Genomic DNA, 22,201 nt, shown 5'->3' with positions numbered 1-22,201 from the left:
AAAACCGGGCATTCGGGGCACCTGGGTGGCTCAGTGGGTTTAAAGCCTCTGCCTTCAGCTGGGGTCATGATCTCAGGGTCCTGGGATCAAGCCCCGTGTCGGGCTCTCTGCTTAGTGGGGAGCCTGCTTCCTCCTCTCTCTCTGCCTGCCTCTCTGCCTACTTGTGATGTCAAATAAATAAATAAAATCTTTAAAAAAAAAAAAAGAAAGAAAGAAAACCGGGCATTCACAAACTGTGGAAAGAACCAAGATGCCCTTCAGTGGACGAATGGATAAGGAAGATGTGGTCCATATGGAGTATTATACCTATGGAGTATAATACCTCCATCAGAAAGGATGAATACCCAACTTTTGTAGCAACATGGACAGGACTGGAGGAGATTATGCTGAGTGAAATAAGTCAAGCAGAGAGAGTCAATTATCATATGGTTTCTCTTATTGCTGGAGCATAACAAATAGCATGGAGAACAAGAGGAGATGGAGAGGAGAAGGGAGTTGAGGGAAATTGGAAGGGGAGGTGAACCATGAGAGACTATGGACTCTGAAAAACAATCTGAGGGTTTTGAAGGGGGAGGGGAGGTTGGGGGAACCAGGTGGTGGGTATTAGAGAGGGCACTGATTGCATAGAGCACTGGGTGTGGTGCAAAAACAATAAATACTGTTACGCTGAAAATAAATTTAAAAAAAGAAAAAAGAAAAGAAAACCGGGCATTCGTTTTGGTGACACAGGAAATTGGTGATATTGCCGTGAGAGTTAATCAATGATACAAGCAAAAGACAGAAATGGTGCTCGCTTTGGCGGCACATATACTAAAATTGGAACAATACAGAGATAAGCACGCAAGGATGATGCGCAAATTCGCAAAGCCATTCCATTTAAAAAGAAAAGAAAAAAAAAAAAAAAGACTGCCGTGAATCAGGAGTAGAAAATGGACACCATCCCTCCGAGAAGGTTGGTTATGCAGACCAAGACTGAGAGAGGGTATTAGCATTGGAAGAAAAGGACTGGAGATGTTATTTTAAGAAGAGGGGAACTTTAGATTATTCAAAAGAAGACAGGAAGGAACCGGAAGAGGGAGAAGAAAAGATAAGAGGCCGGGTGGAAAAAAATCCATAGTACTGCGAATTCTCTTGCATTACTACTGATCCACCCGGCTGAATGTTTCCGCTTTCGGCCAAGGGGTTTTGAGGGGTTGGTATTTGTTTTGGATTGTTCCCGCACTAAAGCCTTCCCACCCCGGCCCGCTTCCCTTCTTTCCCCGCCCACTCGGTCTCCACCTACAGCCCCGGTCAGTCCCCGCCACTCCTAGCAAAGAAATATACTGCCGGCCCTATGAATTCTTCCGGGTCGCCAGGCAGGGCCACGCCCAGTCTCAATCTTGCCCGGCCGCCCATTGGAGCGCGCTTCCCGAAAGACGCATGCGCACAGAGGACGTAGTCGCTTCCAAGATTGGGCACCCCCCACACACCACCACCACCGCCGCGGCCACCAAATCTTGCGCAAGCGCGTTAAGTCCTGGTCGCTATGCGGGTGCTTGTGGGTGAGGGAAGGCGGAAAGGGAGAGTCGGGGGCGGGCTTATGGGAAGGTTGAAACAAAACAGGAGAGGCGAGAGGCGGTTTCTGAGGGAGGGCACTAAACCGTGCACAGGTGATCGTGCAACAGCCTTGGCCTCCTACCCCAGGAAGCCGATTCTCCCCAGTCTCTGTGACCTGTGTCACCTCTGCATCGCGGGGAGGGGACGAGAAGGAGGGGAGAAGTCTGGAATCAGATGGGATGGCAGCAGAGGAGGGAGCCGCATGTGGGGACGGAAGGCAACCCGGAGAGGATAAATTCCTCGTATTTTCTGGTCAGGTGGCGGGACGGGCTTCATTGGGACAGCGCTAACCCAGCTGCTGAAAGCCAGGGGCCACGAAGTGATGTTAGTCTCCCGAAAGCCGGGCCCCGATCGAATCACGTGGGTATGTCCATCCTCTGGAAGCTGTAGGGGAAGGTCTGTTTTGGAGGCGCAGGGCGAGCCCCCACGCCCACCCCTCAGCACTGTGTTTTCCCTGACAGGATGAACTTGATACGTCGGGGCTGCCCCACTGCGATGCCGCTGTCAACCTGGCGGGAGAAAACATCCTCAACCCTATCCGAAGGTCAGCCAGGCCCTGAAGCTGATATCCATATGAGCAGAGGGAGGACTGTGTGACCCTGATGAGAACCTGCGAGCTGTGGAGAATGGAGATGTCAGATTGAGAACTAAAATCCAATCCCAAACTCCTCATCCCGCCCCACTTCCCTACACACCCACCTGCCCTTCTGCCCTCTCAGAGATTGACTTTGGTCCTCACTGATAACCAAGGATGCCCAAAATATATGCCTTTTCTCTATCCAGGAGAAATGGGCCATTTCTCTAAAGCACAATGTGGGTTTTTGCTAGAAATGGGTCTGGATGAGCCCCAGGGAAAGAGGAAGGGGTATGTGTGTGTATGTATTTAGTGGCTCATTTCCCTTTTGTTTCTCCTGCAGGTGGAATGAAAGCTTCCAAAAAGAGGTTCTCAACAGCCGCTTGGAGACCACCCAGATACTGGCTAGAGCCATCAACAAGGCCCCACAACCCCCCCAGGCCTGGGTCTTAGTTACTGGCGTAGGTATGTCCCAAATCACACACACACACCCCATATTAGCCAGAGGAAGAGAGGCCGCAGAGTGAGGGGCTAGCTCAAGCCCTTCTAGCTCCACATGCCCCAGAGTACTGGTCTTTTCCAAGCACAGGAACTTCCTAGGCCCTCCATCCATGCATATTTCTCTGACCTTTGTGTACTTTCATTGAGAAATGGGGATCCCTAGAGGAAGAGGGGATAGTGGTACTGCTCCTGATGCTGGAAACAGTCCCCCCTACTCCCAAGTCCCTTGCTTGTCACAGTAAAGTTCTTTAGGAACAGAATTCCTGATTCTTGTATTTCACCACTGGGACCGGACAGAACATGTGTCAGCCACTACTCTGTTTTGCTGTATTACAGCCTTTAATCCTTATAGGAACCCTAAAGGTAGGTGTTATGATTCCAATTTTAAAGATGCCAACAGAGAGCTTATATACCTTGTCTGAAGTCACAGGCTTAATGGCTGAGCTAAGAGTAGATCTCAGGTAGCAGATCCCTAAGTCTTTGCTCTTAACCACTACAATCTAGCAGCCCTTCAGCTTTGCCCTGCAACTAAAGATAAGTTACCCCAGCACAGGAATGGGTCAGACCATGGAGCAGCTCAAAGGGAAAATATCTATGGCTTTGTCTTCCCATGGGAATATCCCAGGGGCCAAGGAGGGTGAGACCAAGAAGAACATTGCCTGGTCCCGAGGCAGGACTGGGGACTCGGGGCAAACCAGTGCTGTTCCACTGGCAGCTTACTACCAGCCCAGCCTGACTGCAGAGTATGATGAGGACAGCCCAGGAGGGGACTTTGACTTTTTCTCCAACCTGGTAACCAAATGGGAAGCTGCAGCCAGGCTTCCTGGAGAGTCTACACGCCAGGTGGTGGTACGCTCCGGTGAGAACCCGGGCCTGGGCATCAGACAGGTTTGGAATGTCTTCCCTGGGCTGGGCGCATGGGGGAGTCAGGGGAGCTGAGCTTCCAGAGAGTGAGAGGAGGCTGCCATTTCTGCCCAGTCTGCAGGTGGGAGGACGGGAGGCCCCAGAGAGAGCTAAGGTAGGTGGCATGGGGAAGGGGAGACTGGGAGGAACAGCGGAACTGCCTGGAGACCAAGGAGCCTCCTGTCTTGTCCCTCTTGCCTGCTCTAGGGGTTGTGCTGGGCCGTGAGGGTGGTGCCATCCGTCACATGCTGCTGCCCTTCCGCCTGGGCTTGGGGGGCCCCATCGGCCCAGGCCATCAGTTCTTCCCCTGGATTCACATCAGGGACCTGGCAGGGATCCTGGCCCATGCTGTTGAAGCAAGTCACGTGCAAGGAGTCCTGAATGGGGTGGCTCCAGCCTCCGCCACTACAAATGCTGAGTTTGCCAAGGCCTTCGGCGCTGCCCTAGGCCGCCCAGCCTTCATCCCTCTCCCCAGCATGGTGGTGCAAGCGGTCTTTGGACGAGAGCGTGCCATCATGCTGCTGGAGGGCCAGAAGGTGGTCCCACGGCGGACACTGGCCACAGGCTACCAGTACTCTTTCCCAGAGTTAGGGGCTGCATTGAAGGAAGTCGTAGCTTAAGTGGGGAGGCTCCTGGCAGGGCCTGAAGCCTGTCCCTCTACAGAGGCTTCCTGGTTAGAGACTGAATAGGCCCGGGTACTCCGAGACCAGAAACCTTCTGGTTCTTAGGGATTCCTCTCCCCACCTTCCTTGTTCTCTTGCTCTGCCTTACTTAACTGAGAAACTGTCCACTGTCTCAAGGCAGCTCATCAAGTTGGGTCCTTTACCTCTTCAACTCCTTGTAAAAGAATTTCCAAGTTTGGTTTCCCTACATGTTCCATTACTGTCCCTGGTGTCCTTTATGTTGTGTAGGATCCTCTGTGACTGAGGCAATAAAGATAAATTATCTCACAGGCTTCTGTTTGCTTCTTTGGCCTAGATTCTTCTGGAATTTACATCCAAGAAAATGCCAGATGACTCCTCTGTGTGGGATTTTGAACCTTATAATGGGCAGTATCTCCCTTCTTGGTCCCTTCATTGCCAAGAGCTGGTAACAAATCTGGGGTATGAGGCTAACGATAAAGGTGGAGACTAGAAAATGAGAAAAATGATGATCTGTTAACAGTGGGTTCTGTGGTCCCTGCATACTTGTCCACATAGTCCCATTAGGGTGCCATCAGAGGAAGAGACAAGGCCACAGTCTAGAACAGCCTTCAGTCTGTCACTGAACAGCAGTGAATTAATAAAGCAATCACATGCTAGTCTTGGGTCATCAAGCTGCAGTAGGACAAAGCCAACATCCCTGTCTATAAGAAAATGAAGACTTGCCTCTCATCTGACTGGGGCCACTTGGAACCAGCGGTTGCCCTAACACCCAGTTTGGGCCATATTAACCAGTCTCCTTTCTACCCAGAGGACTGTGGGCTGTCTTTGAGTCACTGTCACCCCCTAACAAAGTTTCCAACACACCTGCCCCCAGCTCAGGTCAATAGAGGCTAGTGGTACAAAGCAGTAATGGGGAGGAGGGGTGAAGACACTGGGACCCACAGATTCCAGCCATCACCCAGCTCCCCACACTGGAACAAAGAACTGAGGTAGCAGTAGTCAACTCGCTGTGCCTAAGAAGTCACAGCCTGGAAAGGACCACATCCCGGGACTTGTCAGAGTCCAGACAGCACAGAATCCAGCCCTACTTCTTTATCTGGTCTTGGGCTCTTTAGGAAGTTGACAGGCTCTGTATTACTCCTGAGGGAATGACCCACCTCAAGCGTAGAAGTAACAGAAAAGCATATTTGGGGGCTGCGCCAAAGGAAGGTCTACTGATCAGTGCTGTCCACAGATGAATGTGTGAACTAGGGGTAGTAGTTTCCCTGCACAAGACCTTAAGCAGATAAAGGACAGGAGGGGCACCTGGGTGGCTCAGTCAGTTAAGCCACTGCCTTTGGCTTAGGTCATGATCCCTGGGTCCTGGGATTGAGCCCCATGTTGGGCTCCCTGCTCAGGGGAAGCCTGCTTCTCCCTCTACCTGCTTGTAGTCTCTCTCTATCAAATAAAATCTGGAGGGAGGGGGTGGAGACAAAGGGCAGGATGTAGGAATCAGGATTGAGAGGCAATGTCCTTGTGTGACAGTGGTTGATCTGGTGGCCAGTCAGGCACCTTCCTTCCGACTTGGGACTCTTCAGTTTTCATTTTCCAGATAATTGGTTCATCATGATATAGCCTCTAAAAACCCTCCCATCCCCTTACACACACACACACACACACACACACACACAAAGCAGAAGTGGGGCTCACTTTATGCCACATATGTGTTCTGTAGAGAAAATGCTGGGGTCGGATCACATTAACATTGTCCTTGGAGAGCATGGCTTCATCTGTTTGGTGAACGCTCAACACTTTGGCAAGTGCATCTAACCGGGGACTTTCTAACACATTCGCTCATCTGTAAACACTTGAACGTAACAGGAGAGCTGCCGTTTATAGGAACCCTGAGAGTATTTTGGTAATGCAAAGTCACCCCTAATTAACTGTTTTGTAAATATGGATTCAGGGTGTTGCCCAAAGGGGTTGCAGCCATTATAGGGCATATGGTACCGAGGACCCAGTGTTACAATCTAGGGCCTGGGCCCTGGGGACAGAGGGTCCTCAGCTCTGGGAAAGTGAGGTTTTGGTTAGGCAGCCTGTGCAGCCACAGACAGACACACCTGAGACTTGATGCGGGTACCTTTCCTCTGAGGAGCTTTCCCCTATGTTCTCATTTCTCTTCCCAGCCAGCATTTTTACCCCTGATTTACAGGCAGAAGTAAAGGCCAAGCAGTTCTTTCAAGGTCACAGACAGACATAGCTGAGACCTGAAACCAAGTCTCCCTCTGCCTTCTCCACCAGCTCCCTGCTCCCACAGTGTGAACCAGACCCCGTAACACTAGTCTCCCAAGGGCCCTGCATTCCCTTCGATGCACTGAGGAGCCCAGCCAGGCCTGGGAAGCAACCGGTCTCTCTGGCATCCAGAGCCACAGCCAGGGGGAGGAAAGACTTTACTTCCTTGCCACCTGCTCTTCGTTCCCCACCCCACCCCCCCAAGCCTCCATCCCCAACTGAGTTTGAAGGAGGAGCCAGCAGTCCCCATCTCCAGGACCTGCTCTTCCCAGCAGGCCCCCACTCCCTACAGAAACCCTGTGCTATGGCAAGGTTGAGAACTTAAGGCTGAGCAGAACCTCTTGAGAGCTACCTGAGGTCCTGACTCAAGATGAGATCAAGTCCCACCAACTCAGAGTGAGTCTAGGTCAGGGTCTGAGCAGCACAAGGACCCTCACAGAAACAGCTAAGCTGGGCCAGGCTGAAGCTGACTGGGTAGCAGGAATGCAGTCAGGCAAGTGAGGCTCAAAAGTTGAGACTCAGCAGGGCCTCTGAGAGCTGGTTGATGTCCCGGCAGTACGGCTCCCGCTGCAGGATGAAGTCCACCTTGTGATCCTGGCCCCAAAACACCTCGAGCAGCTGGCGCCGCAGCCGCTCCGTCTCCCGGGTCTTCCGGATGCCACTGCCTTTTTCCTCCTCTTCTCTCCCCTGCTGCTGCTGACCAGGTTCTGCAAAGCCCCTGGAAGGATGTTGAACCTTAGAAGACCCCTGTGCCCTGGGAAGAAGCAGAGAGAGCACAAAGAGCCGATGACCATCCTGGAGGGAAGCAAGAGCTCAGTGGGCCTATTTCTGGCTTTGGAGAGGGAACGGGACCTGGAGTTCCCCAAGCTGACCACTGAGCGGCAGCATCAAGCCACTTCTGAAGGGGAGAAGCCCAGTTTCTTTAGAACCAGGAAGGTGAAGCCTGTGGCTATTATGATCTATCTAGTTCTAGTCTGATACATTGATCACTTACTTAATGGCCCAGCAGAGGGTCTGTGGAATAAAACTGGCTATAAGCAAAAGCAACCACATTCCAAATAATCCACCAAAAATACGGATTAGGAGAGGAGAGGAGGGGAGCTCCCCTCCCAGCCAGGAAGGCCTAAGTCAGGATTCCCCGAAACACTTAAAAGGCCAAGCCCGTAGCAACGGACCCAGTAGAGAAGTAAGCTGGCCCAGATGAGGTCACACTGCCCCCAAGTCTACAAGGACCCTGCAGAGTGCCAGGGCTGGGGGCCGCCTAGGACAATCTGGGACATTACCTGACTGGCTTCTTTAGGAACTCATCCAGCGTGGGGCCGTTTCGCCCTAACGGGTCATCAGGAACCATGAAGAGGTTTCCCACAAAAGTGAAAGGCAGCAGGCTGGGTGCAGAAAGAGAATGTATGGTCACAGAGGGGCCCTGATGAACCTCCCAGACAGCTGATACCAGCACCCCCAGAAAACTACTAGCCACCTTCCTTCAAGACCATATCAAGCCCCTTCCCAGAGTCTTCACCAGGTGGCAGAGCAGAACTGGTTTACAGAAAGGTCTAGGTACACGCCCTGTTCTCAGGGGAGGATTCCCTCACCGCTCCCTGATGATTGCCATCCACTTCTCAGACTCCTCCGCCAGGTCCCGGAACTGGTCATTGGAGACAATGACCCCATCAGTCTCTTCAGCCAGCTTCACCATGAACCTGTCCCAAAAATCACAGCAGCCGTTCTGGGATTCTCCAAGGGCCCCAACCCTAAAGAGTAGTATCAGCTCCCATAACCCACTTCTGGGGAGGAGATCTGGTCCCCCACCTCACCTTGACCCAGCCACCAGGTGACTGCCAGATTCAGGTGCCATGGTTGGAGAGGAAAGAAAGAGGAGTCCAGCGTGGTGTCCCAAAGCATCCCCTCCACCCAACACTTTGTGCCTCATTATTGAGAAACAGTGAGATCTGGCTCCAGCTCTGTCTTCTTCCACCCTACCTCACCAGTCAGTCAGAAATCCATCATGTTCTCCTCTGAAAAGCCTTCCACTCTGCCCCTTACTTTCCAGTGCTACCACTACCCTTAGCTATTCAGACACTAAAGCTGAGACACTCCATAGCCTCCTGACAAGGGAGTCCCCTGACCCCAACCATTTACCACATTCCAGTCTATCCTACCTTCCCCTAAACAAATCTCTCCCCTGCTTGCCTTTATCTACAGAGTAAAGTCACATGCCCAGGCCTGGCAGCTAGGGCCTTCTAGAACCCAGCTCGAACCACCCTTACAGCCTTATCTCTCCTGGTATTCCTAATGAACTTTCAACTCTGCCAAAATCAATGATCAGATAACACCCCGTTCTCCAAATATGACCTGTGCTGTCACCAAGTTTCTCAAACTATTGCCTCCATCTGGAGGTGCTTCCCTAACCTCACTGATGAACAGAATCACCAGGAAACTTTTTTAAAAAGAGATGGCTGAGCTCCCAATTTAGTAATTCTGTTTCCACAAGACTAGGATGGGACTCATGAGGCAGTGGATGGGGTTCCTTTTTAACAGGTCTAGAAACCAAAAGATGCAGCCCAGCCCAGCCCGTCCTCAATCAACAAAAAACTGGCAAATCCCTCCCTTCCCAGAAACCCCCACCAGAAGGGGGCGCCCTCTCCTCCAGGTTGCCACTGTTTGTGGTTTGGGGCTGGGGTGGGCTCTGAAGGCAAGATCAGGCCTTCCCTAATCCCAGCATCCCCACCTCCTTCTACCAGTGCCTACTGCTAGGTGCTAAATAAGTAGGCAGTATTTGAAAGACAGTGTGGCATACAGGAGACTAGTAGTCAGGATTCAGTGTAACAGATGTCTGGCTCTGAGTTTCTGTCTGGGAAACAAATGAAGGAGATAACAAAGTACATGGTATCAGAGTATATGCAAAAGCCACTTGCAGGTTAAGGGTATTCTACTATGGTGTTACTTCATCTGTTGCTCAGCACCCACCCATTCAGTGGGCCTGGGCCATGCACCACTGTGTCATTCACTGTAACCAGACAAAATTCCAAATTCGCATCGGGCTGTCTGCCTACTGGGACCTACGTAACTGTACAGACACGTGCCTTTAAAATTCATTACAACTGACTTGCTCTTCAGTTTCAATTCTGTGTCAATGCTGCTGTGGAAAGGTTCCATATCTTGGATAATCTGTGAAATCTAGACATAAAACAGAAGAGCATTGGGAGAAAGTGAACTGCCTTTTTATAGAATACCATTTGCTTGTTAGGGAGAAAACATTAAGTATTTGAAAAGACAAAAGATATAATCACTATAGTTTGAAAACTAGTTTTTTCTCTAAAACTGAAAATCCTAGAGAATAAAGCACCTGTAAAATTTTTTATTCGTTAATTAGCTTTTAAAATCTGCCCGTTTCTGGACCGCCTGGGAGGCTCAGTCAGTTAAGCATCCGACTCTTTATTTCGGCTCAGGTCATGATCTCAGGGTCACGGGATGGAGCCCCGCATTAGGCTCTGTGCTCCATATGGAGTCTTCTTGTCCCTCTCCCTCTGCTCCTCCTCTTCACACCGCCTACCCCTTCTCTCCCTATCTCTAAAATATATAAATAAAATCTTTAAAATCTGCCCATTTTCCCACTGTGTGTGTCCCTTGGGGAGGGAACATGCCCTGCATTTTTCATTTAAACAATTTGGCAGCTTAAGGTCTCACTTTTCCTTTGCCACGTAATAGCCCTGGTTGAGAGAGTTAACCTATGTCTGTGGTTCTGTATGACAGAGATGAGACCCACTGCTACACTTGATTGGGTCCGTGAACAGTTAAGGAATATCACTGTACACTTGCCGAGCACCTTGAATGAGGCAAGCATATCCCTTAGCTCCTTTCGATATTCACAAGGAGGGTGACCAAATGAAGAGGACCCTGAGACAAAGAGGTCTGACCCCTAAGAGACTGGTCCACAGGCAGAGTCAATGAACAGTACAACTTGGAGCTCAAATTCAGATCTTCCGATTCTAAGTCCAGTGCTATTTCTGTCAGATGTGTGTTGTATACTCTTAGCAAAGAGTCTCTTGTATCTCTTCATTTGACTTGTGATTTTGAACATGTACCCTGGCACTTCCCGAATGCTGGGAACTTCTCTACCTGTTTGGAAATGTGGGCTTTCAGAAGGTACCTGTCAGTTACTTATGTTACCAGCTTTCCCAGCTTTCCATTAACCTAGTATTTTCTAGACAGGAAGGCACTACGTAAATCCAAGGCAGCATTCACTTTGAAGAACGAGAAATGAATAAACGGGCAAATGCAGCTGTCCACCATGTGCCTCATTGTGCCTGCAGGGCAGGTCTACTGACCCGTTTAATAGGTGCACGGAGGAACGACTGGCCATCTTCCCACTACCCGGCTTAGGAGATAGCACAAGGGGTCGGGGGCTTCTGTCTCTCCCTCAGTTCCCCCACTGTGTTCCTGGAATCTCAAGACAGGGGCCAGGAGAGAATCGAGTACCTATCATCATAGGAGGAGATCCTCTTGCCATCCATGACCCGGGAGGGAGTGAGGGAGAGCAGGCTGAGGGAGTACAGCTTTTGCAGGAAGTGGCCCTCTAGAGAAACACAGGCGCACAACGGGGTTATCCTTGGGATGAAGCGGGGCCTATCCCAGGTTATAAAAGACCAGGCCCAACTCACCTCTGACCCTGGCATCCTTACTGAAGCGCCACTGAGGCACAAAGACAGTTATGTCCCGGTGGCCCCGGTCCCAGAAGTACTGCACAGCAATGGCGATGCCCCGGCTGGAGAAGTAGTGCTGGAGGCCGTGCCTGCGGTGGGAAGGGGTCAGCGCTCCGGGGCCCCAGAGGAGGGGCCGCTCAGCACACATCCCCAGCATCAGGAACACCACTCAGACCATGCCCCCAACCCCGCCCCCAGGATCCTCAGGCCCACCAGGTACTCACACCATGGCCACATTGCTGCCATCAATGACAATGTGACGGAGGTCTGGCTGGCCAGGCACATTGGCAAGGCACAGGGTGAAAGGGTCCTGCAGGGCCTCCTGGAAACGCTGCGTGCCGGTCACCAAGTTGCCCCCACGCGTGCCTCGTTTCCATGGAGACCCACGACCTCGCGCCACAACCTGCTGCTTGTCTCCCCGATCTCCTCGGTCGCCCCGGTCTCCCCGGTCTCCACAGTGCCACGGGGGCTCGGGTGCAGGGGGAGGGCTGGGCACCCTTGGAGGCGAGGCTTTCCCGTTGTGGAGCCGCTGGAGGAGGGAGGCTCCCCGGGGCTGAGCTGCCCTCTGACAGGGACCCTGTGCAATAGGAGGCTCACCCTGGACACCGACTGACCTTCCCCTGTCCTGAGGCACCCCCTCCTTGCCCAGGGCCTTCCCTGTCAGGAAAGGCCCTAACTGCCCTACCACTCCCCCTCCTGACTGTGATCTGAAGGCCCCTGCTTTCTCCCAGGCCTCTTTCCCAGGCAGCTCCTTCCACCCCACTTCCATCTCCCTGGGACCACCCTGCTTCTCTCCCTCCTTCTCCATAACCTGTCTCTCTCCCCTTGACTCTTGCCACCCCATAGGTCCAGGGTCCAGGGACTCCCTCCCTTCACTCGAGGGAGCTCTGACGCCCTGGTACTGAGCATCCAGTGGGCCTGGGTTCCCCCTGCCGCAGGGGGGCTGTGGCTGGGGCCCCTGATCCCTGGTTGCATCCTGCACCAAACTCAACAGTTCCTCCTGGACAGCCAGGGGCAACCGCAGCAGGGCCTGTGTGTGGGCATCCCTATAGGGCTGCAGCAGGGCAGAGAAGTCTCCTAGCACTCCGGCACACTGCAAGGCTCCAGGCGATCGCCCCGGCTGGAAGTCCCAGCTCAGCCGCTCCACCAGCTCCTCCACTCTGCTCTGAGCCATGACGAAGGCCTCAGTCAGGCCACTGACCATCAGCGAACCAGGGGGCCCTGGCACAAGGTGGGCTGATGTGCTCCAGACCAGGCAATCAAGGAAAAAGCCCTGGGCTCCCAGGAAGATGCAGTGCAGTTTGGGTGGGTAGTGGACTTCATCCTGCAGCTCAGGACTGCAAAGACCCTTCAGGAACTCCTGGGAGAGGAATTTGGGACGGCAGGTGAGGGGGGGGTGAGGCGATAGAGAAAAAAGAGACTGCTGGAATTCTACATGGCCCAGTAGCTTCTTCAAGCCCATCGCACTCCATTCTGAGCTCCAAGATACCTGGGCAGAGCAACGGAGCTCCATAGATCCTGACAAAGGTGAGGATTAAAGGGATCAAGAATCTACTTCTTTCCTTTTTCAGCTGATAGTCTATGGCTAATATTTCCATTTAGAACTTGGCTCAACTTAAGATACTGTTATAAGTAACAAGGCTGTCTCTCTGAATATTTATGCTTGCATGTGCGATAATATTTCTATTGTAATGACTGTCATTGCTAACTTTTGCTGAGCTCATGCTTTATCTCATTCACAATAAGCCAATGAGGTAGACATTGCTATTATTCACATTTCATAAATAAGGAAACAGGGGACTCTGCACAGGGCTGGTAGCTGGTGGAGCTGTACTGCAACCTCTGACCCAAGGAAGCAATGTGGCCTGGCTTCCCCTCCCCCAGTGAATTCCTTGGTGGGGCCTGCTTGCCTGGATTATCTCCAGTCTCCCAAACACCACAACTGATTCCAACACAATCACCTGTCTCTAAGTCGTGGCAGAACCTGGCTCACCGCGGCTCAAACGAAACCGAAACTCCACAGAAATACTATTTGCAAGGTCCCTCCAAGTTTAGAGTCACTGAGGTTGCCAGTAAGACAACCAAGGAGTGAGTGGAGATCCTCCCCAGCAGGCCCTCCACTCCTCTGCTCAGTGTAGGGGAGGGAGTCGTTATTCCCTGAAGGGGCAGACAGGGGTGTTCACCTTGGCTCTGCTGGCGTTCTCCTTGGGGCCCTCCAGCTGCAGCCAGATGTGAGGGTTCTCAGGACAGTCCTTAGGGAGGACACTCATCCCCACGCTGAAGATGCGCTCCACGTAGGGTTGCTGCTCCCGCACCTTGTCCTCGGCCTCCGCAGACACGGCAAAGCGGTCAGGGGACGGAGATCCAGCCCCCCAGGTAGGCATGGCTGCCTGGCCACCCAGCCCTGGAAGGAGGGAAGGCAGCTCTGAGCCTCCTCGCCCGCTCAACCCAAACTGTGGTCTCCCAGCCTACACTAGCGATCAACAGGTCGCACCTAGTTATCGATCTAGTAAACACGCTAGGTCCATCTAGGAAGGGAATGTCACATTATCCGGAATCGGGTCTTCTCTCCGAAGAAAGTTCATGGGCAAACAAGGCTGCCTGTTGGGGATGGGCATCTGGCCTCTGGAAAAGGCTGGCCACGGCCCTAAGCAGGAAGAGTGGGGGGCTCCAGCTCGGTCTGGAGGCCAGAAGTGGAGAGATGACAAAACAGTCTCTCTCCTCAGAGTCTCTACAGTCTCCGGGTCCAAACTAGCCTCTTAAAGACGAATCCTCACCGAGGCTTGAACTGGGATGCCCTCCGGAGTCCCTAGTCTGCCATTTCCAAGGTTTCTAGCCCCTCCCACCTCTCCCCCTCCATCCGCCGTCCGCCGTTCCTCTCGGTCGCGCTACGGCCCCACCCGGGGACCGACGCCAGGCCGGGGACCGCCCACGGCCGCCAGTAGCCACCGCCCCCGGCCGTCCCTCCCCCAGGCCGCGCTCTGCACTGGGGCTCCGACTTGGCTCCCCCCGCCCGGGCGCGAGGGAGAGGGCGCCTACCCGCCTCGGCCGCCCGCTTCGGCCTCAGGCCCGCCGGCGCCTCTCGATGCCTGCCCGCCCCAGCTTCGCCCGCGCCCCAGACCCAGCGGAGAAGAGCTGGGGGGCCACGGAGCCGGGGTAGGGGGGCCGAATCTGGGCGGGCCTTCCCGAAGCCCTCACCCAACTGGGACCTGTCTTCTCCACATCTCCAACAGTTTTTTGAGTCACTTCCTGGCCGGGGGTGGAGTCAGCCAGACCCCACCCCGCTCTGGGCTGGCTCCCGGCCTTAGCGCGCGCCTGCCGCCGGGCTCCTCCCTGGCCCGCCCACGGCCCCGCCTTCGGGCCCGCCCACTCGCCCGTAGGTTTCTCCCCCTGCTCGGCATCCCAGCCTCACGGATGGGCTAGTCTCTCCCCTGGGTCTGGGTTCCAGCTCGTTCTGAGCAGCTGTTTTTCGGGCGAGAGGAGCCACTTGTTGAGAGCTGGAAGTGAAGAAGGCCTTAAAAGGGACTCATCCTTTACTTTCGGATGAAGATACGGAAGACTAAGGAGAGAAAGAGACTGGCCCACGGTCACAAGATACTGACACCGTTGACTCAAGCACTTTCCACCAAAACAATTGTAGGGAGAAGACAGGGCTCTGGCTTTCGTCCAACAGCCCAACAGCCGGAAGGAGCCGCTGAGTGGGCTGTTGACTAGCGGGGGATTTTGAAGAGGGCAGGAACAAGGAGAAAGAGGGGGCTGTGGGGCTGTCTTGGGCACACATGCACTTACACGCACCTACAGGCACTCACATTCTCACATTCTCACATTACGAACATACGAAGTTCTCTGTAGTCCCAGACGCAGCCTTTAGTGCTCTCCAGAGGGGCTGCCCTGGGTTCTGGCTGTAGCCCTCCTGTCTGGCTGTTTCATCGCCCTTCTCCCTCCTCCAGCCCAACTGCTGCTGTCACTTCATGCCCTGCCAAGGAGGAGGGAACTGCAGTGACAGCGGGAGAGAGAGGCTGGTCAGAGTCGTGGGGCACAGAGAGGTATGGAGAGAGGGATGCTGAGACCAGGGGACAGTAAGACCCAGAGAGAGGGCTAAGGAACAGGGTGAGAGGTAGTGAGAGTCCACAGGAAGAGGGAACTGAAAGGAACACGGAACTGAGAGGGGACAGGAGACAAGGAGGACCTGTGGGTCACAGAGCCAGTCAGCCATGCTGGGAGCCAAGCGACACTGGCCACCAGGTCTCCTATCCAGCCACCCGCTGCCCTTGGTCCTGATGCTTCTGGTCCTAGGGTGCGGGTGGGCCCAAGAGGGGACAGAGCCTGTCCTCCTGGAGGGTGAGTGCCTGGTGGTCTGTGAGCCTGGCCGAGCTGCTGCAGGGGGCCCTGGGGGAGCAGCCCTAGGAGAAGCACCCCCCGGAAGAGTGGCATTTGCCGCAGTCCGAAGCCACCACCATGAGCCAGCAGGAGAGATCAGCAATGGCACCAGTGGGGCCATCTACTTTGACCAGGTAATCCCCCTACCCTTGTCCAGATGACCTGTAAGGACCTGGAATCAACTGCCCAAACCTACTTTGCTCTTAAGGAAAAACCCCCTACTATGTGACGAGGTGCTCCTCAGCCCCACTGCCCATCTCCCTTCCTTACTTTCCTACCTACATACCTCCTTGTCCTTTCTCACCATTTCCTTTGAATTCATGCCTTCCTCCTGTTCTTGTCTACCTGCCACCCCTTCTTTTCCTAACTAACTACCCCTCCCCACAACCCAGTAGTTTCTCTGATCCCCACTAATAGAGTCTGCTTCCCACAGGTCCTGGTAAATGAGGGTGGTGGCTTTGACCGGGCCTCAGGCTCCTTCGTGGCCCCTGTCCGTGGTGTCTATAGCTTCCGATTCCATGTGGTGAAGGTGTACAACCGCCAAACTGTCCAGGTGACCTGTGTGCTAGGGCCCTTTCGTGGCTCAGGAGGGGAGGGGAGGGAAAGGGAATAAGTGGAGTCCAGCTGTGACTCCTAGGTAGACCCTCCATTGACCTGTGTGTGTTGGGGGAGGGGGGGTAGCAGGAGCAAGGAAGCAAAATAGCAGCCAGCAGAGAGTGTAGAGGAGGTAGGGGCCAACACTGGCCACCTCTCAGCCCTCCCACAAGAGCGCACTGAGCTCCAAGTTCCCAAGATTACTGAGTCCCTTGGGGGCTGGAGAAAAGAAGAAGCCCTTGGGAAAGTGGAGGTCTTGGGACAAGGGCTGGGGAGAAATTCTAACTGGGCTCACCTCCCCAGGTAAGCCTGATGCTGAACACATGGCCTGTCATCTCAGCCTTTGCCAACGACCCTGACGTGACTCGAGAGGCAGCCACCAGCTCTGTGTTACTGCCCCTGGACCCGGGGGACCGGGTGTCCCTACGCCTGCGCCGGGGGAACCTTCTGGGTGGCTGGAAATATTCAAGCTTCTCTGGCTTCCTCATTTTCCCACTCTAGAGGTTCAAGCCTTTCAAGGATCGGACTCTAACCCCTGCCTTCTGCCCTCTGCCCTCTGCCCTCTGCCCTCTCTTGCCCCAGAAGCAGCTTCTTTGGGGGTAGGAGAAGGACTCCCTCTGTCTGCCTGTATTCTACTTTCTTGCATGGGACCCTGTGCCTAACGCCCAAGGTGAAGAGTGAAGAGTAGAGCTGCGGTGTCTGAGGATCTGGCCCCTCGGACCTCTCCTCCCACCCCCAGTCTCCCACTGCAGCGCTTTGTACCCACAGGGTTTGCCAGGTAGGGAGACCTGTGCTGCTTTGCAGACTCTGCTCGTCCTGTTCCTCCACCCTCAGCTCTCCACTCAGTGCTATTAGGGACAGGTGGCCCAGGTGAGCCTGACAGGCCCCCACTGCGGCCCAGATGGACCAGCCTCAGTGTACCCTGCAGGCTTCTTCCTATGAGGTGTGCCAGCATCACGGATCTTGGCCAGCACAATCAGAAGCTGAGCCAGCACCATGTGGGCTAGGGCAGGAGGCTTAGCCACCAGCAGAAGTGTGGGGAGGACCATAGCGTGGCCTGGAACCTATGGCTGGTGGGGCAGGAAGGGCATGTGCCCAGCCTGAAAAGGATATATGTGTTTCATTTACATGGGGGCAGCCAGCAGGCAGTGAACCTGGGTATCCATCTGGGCCAGGTCCCGGATGGACTCTGGCCCTCCCCTCCCCATCCAAAACATGGAGTGTATGTGTTCGCTCTAGCCAAGAGTCGGTGTACTGAACTTCCTTAGACGGCTGGAGGTAGGGGTAGAAAGTCACATGTGAGCAAGTGTAGATCTCCAGGCATGGAATGTGCCAATGACAAGGCCACCTCCTAGAACGGCTCTACCTTTGCCATCTGAACTTCAAGCACTCTACACTCTGACCGTCACCTCCTGGCTGTCTCAGCGACCTTCCTGTAGCTGTTCCAGACGATCCCTCGGCCTCTCTTCTTTCTCCTGATTTGTGCTCTCTTGTCCTCCTTTCTTAAACTTCCTCTTGTCTTGGATGCTATGATTTATCCCTTCAACCACTCTCCTGCGGATATTACGAAATCTCTCTGTCTTACCGTGCTATCCCATTCTCCCAGCATGGATGAACCTATCCATAAAGCAACTAGAGAATGATGGTCAGTGAGAAACTGCAGGATCCCTGAAGAGACAAGATGCCATTACGATTTGGATCAGGGGTTACAGGCTACAAACAGGTATGTGGTTGAGAAGATAAATGTAAGAATGTATATTCAAGTTAAATAAAAAAGGATGTTGGCAATGCTTGACTTAAATAGGAAATACCGATGTGAATTTGCGGTTTTCAAAAGAAATAACTTATTCAAATGTTGTCATGAATGTAGCCTAGAAACAACATCAGGAAAAATCTGATACACATTCTTAACCTTGGATCTTTGCCTCAAATATTATTCATCTTTAAAATAACCACAGGGGAGGGGCACCTGGGTAGCTCAGCTGGTTAATTAAGTGGCTGCCTTCTGCTCAGATCATGATTCCAGGGTCCAGAGATCAAGCCCCACCTTAGGCTCCCTGCTTAGCAGGGAGTCTGCTTCTCCCTCTGCCCATTCACCCACTTGTGCTGGCACTCTCTCTCTCTCTCTCTCTCTCAAATAAATAAATAAAATCTTTAAAAATTAATTGTTTATTTATTTAATTAATTTAATTAGATAAATAACTCAGGGGACAGGGCACCTGGCTGGCTCAGTCAATGAAACATGTGACCCTTGATCTCAGGGTTGTAGGTTCAAGCCCCACATTAGGTGTAGAGATTACTTAAAAATAAAAAATCTTGGGATGCCTGGGTGGCTCAGTGGGCTAAGCTGCTGCCTTCAGCTCAGGTCATGAACCCAGGGTTTGGGGATCAAGTCCCACATCAGGCTCCTTGCTCGGCAGGGACCCTGCTTCTCTCTCTGCCTCTGCCTGCCTCTCTGCCTGCTTGTGCACGCGCACGCTCTCTCTCTCTCTCTGACAAATAAATAAATAAAATCTTTAAAAAATAAATAAATAAATAAATAAATAATCTTTAGTAAATAAATAGAACTCAGTGTTCCTTGGAGAATAAATAGTTCCATGTCTTAAATAACTCTAGGCCTGGAACATGTTCCAGGAACATGTTGTTAATGACAAAAAGCAAGGATACTTGTTAAACTATATAAGGTAGAGCTGAAAGGCAAAGGAATCCATCTTAAAATGCTCCCGCCTGACATGCTCTGACAATTTGGTCATCAAAAGGAAAAAAATAGGGGCACCTGGGTGGCTCAATCAGTTAAGCACCTCCCTTGGGCTCAGGTAGTGACCTCGGGTTCCTGGGATCAGGCTCCTCACTTGGTTGGGAGTCTGCTTCTCCCTCTTCCTAGCCCTCTGCCCCTAGCCCCACTTGTGCTCTCTCTCACTCTCTCTCTCAAACAAATAAATAAAATCTTCTTTAAAAAATTTTTTTTAAAAAGAATATAAGTAATCAGAACAAGGTGAACTTTTAAAATCCATGACTCTGGAGTGACATTCAAAGAGGAAAAAGTCACTATAAAATGGGCAAAAAGATGATTAATATACCAAGTGGAAAAGAACAAATATAATGGCATATTTGTAGTTAATTCTGATAAGTAGGAGAGTATGAAAATAGTAGGTAATTTATCTCCTCATAAGGTACACTCATTCCTCCTTATTTGTATAAATAGGGAGGGGTGGACACCTGGAGCGCTGAGTAATTCCAGAGAAGGTTGGAACTGTGTCAAGAATGAAGAAGGCTGATTGGCACCATCTGGTCATATATTACAACTAGGACGAAAGGGAGTCCAACAGTGTGTTGCTAGATGATGAATTAGTCAACGTCTAAAAAGATAACTGCCCACAGCTCAAACTTGATCCTTCATTTCTTGGGAAAGGGAGCCTCCATATTGCAATACTAATTATAATGAGACTGTAGTAACAGTAAACCCAAAATAATAACGGCTTACCCAAGAAAGATTATTTCTGTCTCCCATGGAAGAATGCACACATGAAGAGTGTAGGGCCGGACTGCAGTTTTATGATCATCACAGCTGAGTTTCCCTTCTTGCCATTCTACCATCTTTTGCATGCCATCTCATGGCCCAACCTGGCTCCCTGCACTCCAACCATTACATCAGCCTTACAGCCCGCCAGGAAGGAGGAAGGAAGAAAGGGCCACCAGCTCGCTTTACAGAAGCCTTCTGAAAGATGCACCCCACATTCCGGTTGCATGCCATTAGCTACAGTTTAGTCACACCTGCCACACCAGACCAGAGAGAGAGGCTAGGAAGTAGAGTCTTTATCCCAGGCAGCTATGCTCAGCTAAACATCAGTAGTTTTACAATGAGGAAGAAGAGGAAACTGTATATGTTGTGGGGGGATGGACAACTAGATGTTTTTGAAAGTGCAATGGGCTACAGATATTTGTGAATAATGACAGTGAAGTTGTTGTAGTGCTTTTCCATTGCTTTATAACAAGTTACATTCAGCAGCTTAACACAACACCTACCCATTATCTCACAGTTTTTTGTAGGTCAGAAGTCCAGCAAAGCATGACTGGATTCTCTATTTGGCATTTCATAAGGTTGAAAGCAAGGGCTGCCTTCCTTGCTGAAGGAGAAGAATCCACTTTCAAGCTAATTCAGAGTTCAGTTCCTTATGGCTATAGGACTGAGGTCCACCATCTTTGAGCCAACAACCCTGGGCCAAGTCCTTCATACATTATGAACCTCCATGACCCACCCATGTCTCTGATTTCGGTGGAGAAAGTTCTCTGATTTTAAGTGACCATGTGATTAGATTGGGCCCACCCAAGTAATACGGGATAATCTCCCTATTTTAACCTTAATTACATATGAAAAAGTTCATTTTACTATGAAACATAATTCAAGTTTCCAGGAATCAGGACATGGACATTTTTGGAACATCTGCATGGAACATGGACATTTTTGGAATATCCTCATCATTAAACTTAAAGATGTCATCATCTAAAGGAAAGGCATCCAGCTACAACACTAATCACGTGGAAAAAATGTGGGCTTGAGGAACTCTCGCCCTATTCAAGGTAAACACTGGCTCTGATTTTAGTCATTTTAGAAGGAGATCCACTGCCCAGATCCCAACCAAGAATTCATTGATTAGTAATACAAAACTTCATCTGCACTGAGATAGTGTTCTTTTGGGGGTTATGCAAACTGAGAGAATATCCATCTCTTGGGTCTGCAAGCCCATTTTTATAATAAGTGTAAGTATAGGTAATAAATTTCATGGTCCTTGTAAGATGTGTGTGCTTTACCAAAATCATGCTTTTAGAGACGTTAATACATTATATTGGTTATTTTATCGAAATATGAGGATTTAAGTTTACAATCAATGTTTAAGTCATTTGATTTGTAAAATACATAGATTTTGAATTATTGGGTATATAAATCGTGTTTAAATGTTTAGATGATTTTGCTTAAGTAGGTTTACAAGGTAAATAAATTAAACAACAAATAAAGCACAGGTGGCGGTCGGTGCTCCTCTCCAGGTACAAAAAACTCCTTGCACTTTAAGGATCCAAAGACTAGACTCCAGCTGTCCTACCCCCCTATACTCACATCCTGACAGCAGATTGCAGCAGAGCAAATCTCACCACTGAAAGATGAGCTGTAGATCTAAACTCATGGTATCCAGCCACCTCTGGTCCTCAAGCCTCCTTGAGACCTGCAGGTCTCCTCTGGTTTCCTCTGCCAGGTGTTCTCCTCATCCTCCCCCGCATCCAACTGAAGCCTCTGTTCTCTCCTGAAACCTTTCACAGCACCAACTCTGCCCCCACTGTTGGCAACAGACAGCCTCGCTCCCAGAAGCAGCAGAAACACCAGGCAAGAAGCCTTCCGACCACCACATCTAGAAACTCACCATTCTCATCTCTGCTTCCTCCTATCTGGCTCAGTAGAAGACGGGTCCCTCTTCTTGTCAGAGCAGCCATCTCCATCCACCAGTCACGGAGCTCACTTCTTCCAGACATCCTCTTTTCTTTTCCTTGCTTCTCTCTGATAGGTGCAACCTCTCTCTCTCTACTCCTTCCCTTCAGCAGTTGACTAGACTCAAGTATCTTAAATCTGAAAGAGGAAAAGATGGGTGTGGAAATAGTTGTAGGTAAAGAGTTGTCCTTGGCTCTGTATGCCCCCGAGGCCAGTTGGCGTCATCTCCCCTCCTCTTTAGAGTCAAATATTTATGTTCACCAGTTTCTTGCCACTTAAGTCAACTATGGCCTCACTACTCCACCTGAACTGCTCTCAGCTGGTCACTTACAACTTCCGTGTCACTAAAGTCAGTGGACACTTCCTGGTCCTTCTGGTTTTCAGGTTCTCCCTAACATTTGACCCTGTTGGCCACACCCTCCTAGAAATTTCTACACCAGTTTCCCTGACTATATGCCTTCTGGGCTTGCCCTCCACTCTCTGCCTAGGCTCCAAATCCTCTTTCAGGCTCCTCTACCTCTACCATTACATCAGCCTTACAGCCCCCCAGGAA

At 51.5% G+C, this 22,201-nt stretch overlaps 3 protein-coding genes and 1 pseudogene across 14 annotated transcripts; 3 read left to right on the top strand and 1 right to left on the bottom strand.

The window, feature by feature from the left end:
* The first annotated feature begins 786 nt into the window (after nt 1-786).
* Nucleotides 787-881, top strand: LOC123388390 (annotated as a pseudogene).
* Nucleotides 882-1,395: 514 nt separating this feature from the next.
* On the top strand, nt 1,396-4,528 carry SDR39U1 (short chain dehydrogenase/reductase family 39U member 1). 6 transcript variants are annotated; one of them, XM_045067617.1, is made up of 6 exons: nt 1,396-1,531; nt 1,854-1,960; nt 2,058-2,140; nt 2,514-2,635; nt 3,387-3,530; nt 3,782-4,528. In XM_045067617.1, exons 1-6 carry the CDS (start codon nt 1,420-1,422, stop codon nt 4,192-4,194), a joined length of 981 nt encoding a protein of 326 aa, XP_044923552.1. In that variant the 5' UTR covers nt 1,396-1,419; the 3' UTR covers nt 4,195-4,528. The 6 variants fall into 6 exon arrangements, with proteins under 6 accessions (XP_044923552.1, XP_044923550.1, XP_044923554.1 ...); XM_045067615.1 differs by having other exon boundaries at nt 3,297-3,530; XM_045067618.1 differs by having other exon boundaries at nt 1,434-1,541; nt 3,297-3,530.
* Nucleotides 4,529-5,890: 1,362 nt separating this feature from the next.
* Nucleotides 5,891-21,808, bottom strand: KHNYN (KH and NYN domain containing). Of its 7 annotated transcripts, none has more exons than XM_004755178.3 (8): nt 21,584-21,792; nt 13,376-13,596; nt 11,417-12,552; nt 11,151-11,281; nt 10,969-11,065; nt 8,082-8,189; nt 7,773-7,874; nt 5,891-7,243 (listed from the first exon to the last, which is right to left on the bottom strand). In XM_004755178.3, exons 1-8 carry the CDS (start codon nt 21,690-21,692, stop codon nt 6,994-6,996), a joined length of 2,154 nt encoding a protein of 717 aa, XP_004755235.1. In that variant the 5' UTR covers nt 21,693-21,792; the 3' UTR covers nt 5,891-6,993. The 7 variants fall into 7 exon arrangements, 5 of the variants coding, with proteins under 5 accessions (XP_004755235.1, XP_004755236.1, XP_004755237.1 ...); XM_004755179.3 differs by lacking the exon at nt 21,584-21,792 and adding an exon at nt 14,232-14,430; XM_004755180.2 differs by lacking the exon at nt 21,584-21,792 and adding an exon at nt 13,970-14,058.
* On the top strand, nt 15,195-17,789 carry CBLN3 (cerebellin 3 precursor). Its single transcript, XM_004755177.3, has 3 exons — nt 15,195-15,706; nt 16,006-16,125; nt 16,470-17,789. The coding sequence occupies exons 1-3, from the start codon at nt 15,407-15,409 to the stop codon at nt 16,665-16,667; spliced, it is 618 nt and encodes a 205-aa protein (XP_004755234.1). The 5' UTR covers nt 15,195-15,406; the 3' UTR covers nt 16,668-17,789.
* Nucleotides 21,809-22,201: the final 393 nt, after the last annotated feature.

Source organism: Mustela putorius, unplaced genomic scaffold (genome assembly GCF_011764305.1).
Source record: "Mustela putorius furo isolate JIRA1106 unplaced genomic scaffold, ASM1176430v1.1 tig00003898_pilon_pilon_pilon, whole genome shotgun sequence".
Lineage (NCBI taxonomy): Eukaryota > Metazoa > Chordata > Mammalia > Carnivora > Mustelidae > Mustela > Mustela putorius.
The sequence above is the reverse complement of the archived record's forward strand: the minus strand, read 5'-3'. Positions and strand labels throughout refer to the sequence as shown.

Coding starts and splice junctions, on each gene's coding strand:
- CBLN3 (XM_004755177.3), top strand. CDS start 15,407: ATGCTGGGAGCCAAGCGACACTGGCCACCAGGTCTCCTATCCAGCCAC. Junction 15,707..16,005: donor GGGCCATCTACTTTGACCAG/GTAATCCCCCTA, acceptor TGCTTCCCACAG/GTCCTGGTAAATGAGGGTGG. Junction 16,126..16,469: donor ACAACCGCCAAACTGTCCAG/GTGACCTGTGTG, acceptor TCACCTCCCCAG/GTAAGCCTGATGCTGAACAC.
- SDR39U1 (XM_045067615.1), top strand. CDS start 1,420: ATGCGCACAGAGGACGTAGTCGCTTCCAAGATTGGGCACCCCCCACAC. Junction 1,532..1,853: donor AAGTCCTGGTCGCTATGCGG/GTGCTTGTGGGT, acceptor TTTTCTGGTCAG/GTGGCGGGACGGGCTTCATT. Junction 2,636..3,296: donor GGTCTTAGTTACTGGCGTAG/GTATGTCCCAAA, acceptor GGAATATCCCAG/GGGCCAAGGAGGGTGAGACC.
- KHNYN (XM_004755178.3), bottom strand. CDS start 21,692: ATGTCTGGAAGAAGTGAGCTCCGTGACTGGTGGATGGAGATGGCTGCT. Junction 11,282..11,416: donor GGCAGCAATGTGGCCATGGT/GTGAGTACCTGG, acceptor TTCCCACCGCAG/GCACGGCCTCCAGCACTACT. Junction 8,190..10,968: donor ATCTCCTCCTATGATGATAG/GTACTCGATTCT, acceptor TTTTTGGGACAG/GTTCATGGTGAAGCTGGCTG.